Below are 7,848 nucleotides of genomic sequence, written 5' to 3' on the forward strand. Positions count from 1 at the left end.
TAGCTCTAAAACATCGCAGGTTTAGCTATGCAAAACCTCTGAGTTATAAATGAGTCAGCGCTGGAAAAGAGCGATCACTGGGATACTACAGAAAAAGCGATAATTAACGGTGGGATTTCAGCCCGGGGAGTCTTTATTCAAATTCAATCCAAACAAAAATGTTTTTGAAGTATTAGGTAACAACCCTTTTTTGAAGTATTGGACTGACCAAAAAGGCTTATCTTATATTTTTCATACAGTTTTTAGCCTGTTTGAAAAAGTTATTGAGAGAAACGTAAAAAAATCCAAATTTTGTGTACCCAGGACTACTTTTTGCAGACAAAAATTAAAATTTGCAAAGTTTTTTTTGGAAAGTTTTTGTTTGGGTACAAAAATTGACTTGCTGTTGAAAAAAAATTTCGCTTGGTATGAAAAAAATGTTAGTCTTACAACTCTCATATAGGGAACATAGTTTTTTATCATCACCAGGCTGTTTTATTTGGTTCAAATAGCCACAGAAACGCTCTGACCATTGTTTTTATTATTCTGACCATTCAAGATGGTCGCGGAAAAAACGTTCGAATCTGGAGTGGTGTTTCATGTAAGTTTGTGTATTAGAGACAAGCTTAATTCAGAGTGATAAGTCATTACAAGTCTTGTGTATTCGAAGATTTTTCAGTTTCGATTACCATTTTGCACAATTTTTAATATCCAATTTAAACACTAAGTTATTCGTGCTAAGTTGTTTACGCTATCCTTCAGTCTAACCAGAAACACAACTTTGCAAAGTTAAATGTACTCGGAACTTTCTGTGCCTTTTTGCATTCTTTCGAATTCTGTGTTTTGCAGTGTTTAACGGCAAACATCTTTAATCGGACCAAACACAAGGTTTCTTGAATCATTCTATACTTATTTCACAGAAGGACACCTACGGTCTCGTACATTGTTAGTTTACCACACTTTTCTGATCTAAGCAAATTATCTGGCTTTATTGTTCGTTAGAGAGTCCGATTTCTGAATCCTTTATACTTTGGAATACGAATGACAGCGAAATTACAGGAGGTGAAACTTAACTGAGTTTTTTAGTTCAGAAATAAGGTGGGATTGTATCTTGGGTTTGATTTCAGTTTCCTTACTTGGATTGATGTTGCTCCTTCTTTTCAGCTGTGGGGGCTGGGGGGAGTGTGGGGCGTGGCACTATGGGCAAGAAGAAACACAGGGGCAAGAGGAGTAGTGACGACGAACACGTTAGTTGACCTTTTCTTGACCTTGTTGAGTTCCTTTGCTACAACTAAAATGTTCTACTGTTACAGCCATTTCTACTTAATCACAATTCATAAAAAGAATTAAAAAGTAAAAATTGGATTTATCTCAAAGTTGAAACAATAAAAAGTGAGAGAGACATTTTCTCCTCGGTAGAGAAAGAATATGTCAAGGTGAAAAGGAAAACGTGTTTAAGAAATTAAATAAATATGATTTATATGAAATGGCCAATTAAAACATTCGTTTTAACAGGACGAATTCGGTTTACTACCTATAACTACCTATAAGATAACTGCTCGTTTTGTGCCCAACAATTCAAAAAAGAAAAGTAAAAAGAAAAACTTACCAACAAAAAGTCTTACTAAAATAGCACTGAATGTATGTGTAAACTGATATGACAAAGCAGTTAAGCAACTAGAATTGTAAGGGTTGAAATTGAAATAGTAATTTCCAATAAGAGTATTTAGAGCTGAATCACGTATTGCGTAAGGTTGTTAGAAAAAATGATAGGATATGTGCTAAGCCATCAAATTCAAAGTTATTAAACCAGTAAGCCATCGCAATGTCGTTCGAACCGAGTCTTCGGTTGTGGGATCCAAAACGAAGGGATCTGACTATAAAATAGAGGCGACAGCTTAAATCTGCATTTGCGCAAAGTTGTGTTTTTACCAGTGGTGACAATCCTATCAGTGTTGGCTTTTGCATCGTCTGATGAGTCGTCAGTTTAGTAAGCAGAAAAGTTCATTGTTGTCCCTGTTGCATGGATGGTCTGACTTCAGTTGATATGGCAGAACGACTAATGTGATATCTTGAGCTTAATTTGTGGATGTGGAAGCTTCCTCTTTGGTGAAATTATACTGATTAGGCAGTTTTCCGGATAAGAGTTGCCCTTGCTACCAATGCAGCGTCCTCTTTTGATCTCAGATTGGTTATTGTCTAGGAAGTCCGAATGGTTACTGGGTTTGTCGTTAGCAGGCAAATTAGAGTTGATTCATCACAAGCCACATAACTCGAGGTTGGAGTGGTCTTTTTTTGCGCGGGCTGGTTGCATTCTAGATGATTTTCCAGCAAAATCGTTTTTTTTTTGGGCGTTGTTGTTCGAGGTTGCCAGTTCGATTTCTTTTCGAGTTTATGTACCAGGTCTTTTTGCTTCTTTTGCCGTCGTATTTCCATCGCAGTAATCCGTTTGGCACCTACTTCAATGTTTGATTTAGAAAAATTGAAGATGGAATGTTTTTTTAACGTGCTAGTTTGAGTTGACTCAGATATAGATAAAGCAATATCAGGTTTTCTGATGATTGATCCGTTGGATAGTTCGAACGTAGTTTTACTTGAAATTACAATTCTCTCATTCAGTTTCTAGTAGAACCATTTCCTGTTAAGACACTCTTCTGTTTTCCGGGAGAAGCAGGGCAATGAGCTTCACGTTAAAAAAGCGCTAAAATCCAATTGTTTCCGTGGTAAATTCACACTATCACGGCATCTCATGGCCAATTTCTTGTGTCAATTTCTTGTGGCTAATATGAATACAGGTAAAAGATGGGTTGACTACATTTTCAATAATTAACATATTTACACTGATGACGTTTTAAAAATATCCGTAAGAGAATTAAGTAAACTACGACTGAGAATTTAGAAAAAGATGAATATTGTGTTAGAAAATACTCCAAACCGAACTCTTGAAATTGGATCTGTGAACCCAGTACCTTTTCCTGCCAGGCGTTTCATCGTTAATTTAAAAGGTAAAGTTTCGTCAACCCAGCTTGTTCATCTGCTTTGATATCTTTTATTTCCATAATTGGTAGAAATTGCTGAAAGTGATGCTTTATATTAGGTATCAATTTTGAATTCAGAGCTTTATTGGGAGTTGCAAAAAGTTCGGACAGACAGAATTATTTAAAAAAGCAACTGTCTTAGACATCAGCGGAAATTAAAACTGAAACAAACATAGCGTCGAAAGTTCATAAAGCAGAGTATCGCTCAAAACTTATAACCATGGCGGGCAATTGCATCTGAAGCGGCGAATAATAAACCTTGAAACAGGAAAAATGTTGCTCATGGTGGCTAATGTTTTTCTGCAATTAGTTTCCAATTTTTGAATGATTTGATCATATTCTTATTTCCGTTTTTTTTTGGGGCGGCCTAATCTTTTTTTTTGTTGAAAATAACTCTAGATTACGATTTTTAACTAAAGTTGATTTATTTTATGATAAATCTGGATGTTCATCGCAGAATTTAAAAATTAGGCTAGTATAATCATCGGATCATCGACGATCTTGTATTTCAAATTTGGTCTGACGAAAAGTTCAAAGTTGTCGGGCTCCAGAATTTGCATGAAAAAAAAGCGTCGAAAAGGACAGATTGATCATTTTAATTATTTCTGTCTGTCCGAACTTTTTGCTACTAATTATAAATATAGAGCAAGCTCGTGCGGATTCAGAGCTTTTGAGGCAAATGAAATATATTGCAGTCATTTTTAAAAATTGAACAAGATTTTAGCCGCCGATTCCGATACGCGATGTGTTTGTTTTAATTCTATTTTTGAGTTCGACGTCATAATGAATGTTTTTCCGTTAGAGTTATGATTTGTCGTTTAACCTTTCTAAAGACTTCAATGTGAATGTCTTTTCTGTGGAAAAAGCGTTCTATTGTTAGATAAAGGGCGCGATGGGATTCACAAATTGACTAAATATGGTACATTTTTATCATATTGATTTTTTGTGCCGATGAGTTTTTCAAGTTTTTTTTCAATATGATGTTTTTTTCAGACTTTTGATGAAATACCAGAGTTTATCAATTTAAATCGAACCCGCTCATTTTTTTGGGACCTTGAACACACATTGGGACCATTCTACGGCAAGGTTATAACTGTCTAAAACTGATGAAATTTTGTAGACTGTCGTTTTGTGTTCTACAATTTCTTTGGATGCAATTAAAATTTCTGAAACCATAATTCTTTGAAAATGGCTGAGACCAGGATGCTTTGAAAACCATTTGGCATATCTCCATATTCCTAAAACGCGGCTAGAAATTGATAAGTCCTGACTTTATCACCGCTCAGTGTTCTAAAGATGCATTGGTTACTTGTGAAACCGTCGAGTCAAAAATGACTTTATGTATTTTTAAGATTGAAGGTTGTGAACCAACCTTTCTCAACGGAATCATTTGAGGTTGGTGATGCGACACTATCTACCAGATTATGAGTTGACCTAATTGTTTTCGTTTATGCTTTTTTCTTCATTTTTGAAGTTTGAATCCAGTGCTAAATTGATGGAAATATCCTTTTTTCAAGTAAAAATTAATCGGGCTGCTAAGTTTGTCATTATTGCTTTTTGATTTGTTCTTCTGCTTTAATTCGGTGTAAATTTGTTCCATCTGAATCCAGCAAACGGAGAGGAACGCATCTATCTTAACTTCTACGTGACTCAATGGTTCGTAAAATTTGGTAATTTTTTCTAAAAAAAATTTATGTTTCCAATCTGTTGGAATAATTTTTAAAATATGTTGACTACTAAATTGCTTTCTTTGTTTTTTTTTGGCCCAGAATTTTTGTTTTAGAATTACTGGTATTTTTGGTCTGGAAATTTTTTCGTGAGTTTGCGTTGACAGTTTGAGTTTCGTGAGTTTCCGTTGGCGGAGAAGGGGGTAGTGTTTCCGTTGACAGTGTTCGTTCAGACGCCAAATTTTTTCATTTTATAGATGAAAGTGACCGTGATCATTTCGTCTGCTCCCGCTGAGATATCGCACATTTTCGACGTTTCGGCTAAAACTGTGTCTCGCGTTCTATTCGCTTAGCAATTTAAGCCTCTCGAAAGTAACATTAGTCTCCTCATATACGCTGTTGCTAATCATTCCAGGAACTGTTTGAATCAAACCCGGAGGATTTTCATCTTTATGCATTTTTGCCCGGTAAAACGTCCACCTTTGTTTTCCAATGCGAGGTATAACATTGACAGCACTTTTTGTCTGCTTCGTCCAATCGTATTCAGTTAAAACGTTTTGCAGAGGTATTTAGGTTTTCCTCTCTCGTTTGATTCGTAACGGTTTGATTGCATCATGACAAAATGTTCTTTTGGTACAGCTAATTCTACTGATCCACAATTGATTAATGTATGAAGAGTAGAGAGTGAGTTAATCTCAAAGTTAGAATGAGTGTGTCAAATTCAATCAAGAAGACCTGATAAAGTAATTTAAGAAAGATGATTTTATGTAAAATAAAAAATTATAACTGCAGACAAAATTAGGCAATAATCAACTAATTGGCAGTTCTTGTCATGGCTATAGCTCTATAAGCTGTATGTTGCAAATAATTTTAAGATGATCGTTTTCGAAAAATTTCCCTTCTAAAAATGACTTGATACGTTATGAGCCCTCCATAATTCACAAGCACCTAGGGGTCCAAAATGAAACATGTTTTTGCAAAAATGAATTAGTGCCATTGTTGACCATTTTAATGCTTTCGGGCGGGACCAGCGCCAACTGATGAAAAAAGTGCCCCTACTGAAACTGAGGATTTTAGGTCGAACATTACTAAATCTATCTAATAAAAATGTGTGACTTCGTAATTAAAAATTATCCAGTCTGTTTGAACAAAATACCAAAACAAATACAGCCGTATCTCGAGATGATGCTTTCTTTTAGATTCATACGTTTGAAAATAACTCTAAATTAGCGATTGCTTGAAAGATTACAATTAAATGCACCAAAATTAATCTTCGGACTGAGTTGAGAGATTTTTATTGTTAAACCCCGTTCTTTTTTGATACGGAGGACTGGTTTGGATTTTTTGGTTTTTATTCTAATTTCGTGCTAATATGGTGAGCGTCCAGGCATACAAAGATTATTTATTCTGATTTTGTGCCGCAAAAACTTAGTTTTTTCCAAAGTAAAGTTGATTTTTGAGTTTTTAGCGCCATTTTAGGAATGAAAAACTTTTAAAAAGTCCCTTTTTTGCACTAACTTTGAAAATAAAACCTTACGATATTTACTATTTGTTTTTGGTTTTTCTTGTCATTGTTCTACAAAAATTGTTTGCCATGTGGCTTATTCTAGTATGAACGTCGGTCGAACATGCTACTTTTTGTTCAGATCTTTTTATCAAACCACGCAGACAAAAAACAAAACAACTTTGAAAAAAAAAAATCTTTTTATTGTATTTTTTAAGACTATGTTTGGAATACTTTGCTTCTCTGCTACATGCAGAGTAACCGGCTATCCTTGTTATGGTAATATTTTCGTTTGCCATATGCTGTGCTTAGTATAAGATGGCAGTGCGCGTGGAGAATGTGGTGGATTGGGATGTGGTCATGAACATGTACAAAGACATGCAACACATGGACGATGATGCCCTGGAAGACAACAGACACCAGACAGACCACAAGGTAGGGGGGGAGGCAGAACTTAGAGATCAGAGGGGGGGGGGTGATATTTCATCTATCTTCTATATCACCCTTATGATCACCTATCTTCTATATCACCCTAATGACTTCACTCATTAGACCAATCGCAGATAAGGCATGGTCCCAAAACGAAAAACTAGAGCGTACTTTCTTATCCTAATTTACACAGTATATCAACTTGTCCGTTAGAGGACGTAGGAGAGTGTGTGTGTTGTGTGCTGTGTTTAGAACTATGACCTGGGGGGTTCCTTCAGTGCCACCAGGGCCATCGACAACTCCTTTGACATCCAGCTGCCCACCTGGAAAACAGCTGCAGCTGCGTCCTCCTCCGAAGTGTGAACAACTAGGCTACAATTACGACATATACAACCAAAGCACATAAACAATAACAACAAACAACAATGCAATCAGACTAATTCACATCAGCTACCACGTGTGAACAAATATGAACGTATTTAGACAGAGAAAAAGGAAAAACAAGCTTACCAATCAATAACATCACTATCAGACACGCTTCCTCTTTATCTGTTCACGCTTCTTTGAAACAGAAGTTTGCATTGTCTATTTTGCACCATATGAATTATAGTTCTGAATCTTGTTCCTGCGTTTTTTCCCGCCTCGTTGAGAAGACAGATGTTAGAATTAGAGGGAGGTCAGTGTTTTTTAACCAGAAATTCGGGATTTTTTCCTCACTTATGTTGCTATGTGGAACGGTGTCGTGTCTCTGCCACTACCTCGAGTCACGCAACTACAATCGATCTTCTACCTAACAAGCGGGAGATGTGAAACGTAATCAGTCGCGTATAACCTTTGATAAAAGTTTCAGGCATTGATGAACCGTTTTAGTAAAGATAATGCTGATTCAATCGGAGATCGTAACGGCATGTATGGTCATTCATGATTCTCGTAAATAGCTTTAAGAGATAACTTTTGTCATTTTATGAGGCTAACAGACCTTTACAAGAAATCTCAACCTCAAAGATAGCCAGCACGCAATAACATAACTCTACCTATTTGGACAGAAAGGATAGGTTTCCTGGAGCTTCAACATCAATTTCAATCAATTTTAGTCCTATTGAAAATTTTTCGGTAGCGTTTATTTTGGCTTCGGTTTCATGCAAAATGTTCTAAGAATAGAAATGATTTATATTGACTTGAATGAATTTTTATCAAATTTTTTATCAAATGTATTTTTTTAAGATATTTT

General features: G+C 35.8%; 1 protein-coding gene across 1 annotated transcript in view; it reads left to right on the top strand.

Moving 5' to 3' along the window:
• Positions 1–7,239, top strand: part of LOC134853386 (uncharacterized) — a gene marked incomplete in the record, with an annotated part of 90,586 nt that extends 83,347 nt beyond the window's left edge. Inside the window, 3 exon segments of the mRNA XM_063869377.1 lie at positions 1,144–1,226; positions 6,501–6,623; positions 6,870–7,239. Of these exon segments, the coding sequence (XP_063725447.1) occupies positions 1,144–1,226; positions 6,501–6,623; positions 6,870–6,980 (317 nt within the window).
• Between the last annotated feature and the right edge of the window lie 609 nt (positions 7,240–7,848).

This window comes from Symsagittifera roscoffensis, chromosome 8, assembly GCF_963678635.1.
Source record: "Symsagittifera roscoffensis chromosome 8, txSymRosc1.1, whole genome shotgun sequence".
In the NCBI taxonomy this organism is placed as follows: Eukaryota; Metazoa; Xenacoelomorpha; order Acoela; family Convolutidae; genus Symsagittifera; species Symsagittifera roscoffensis.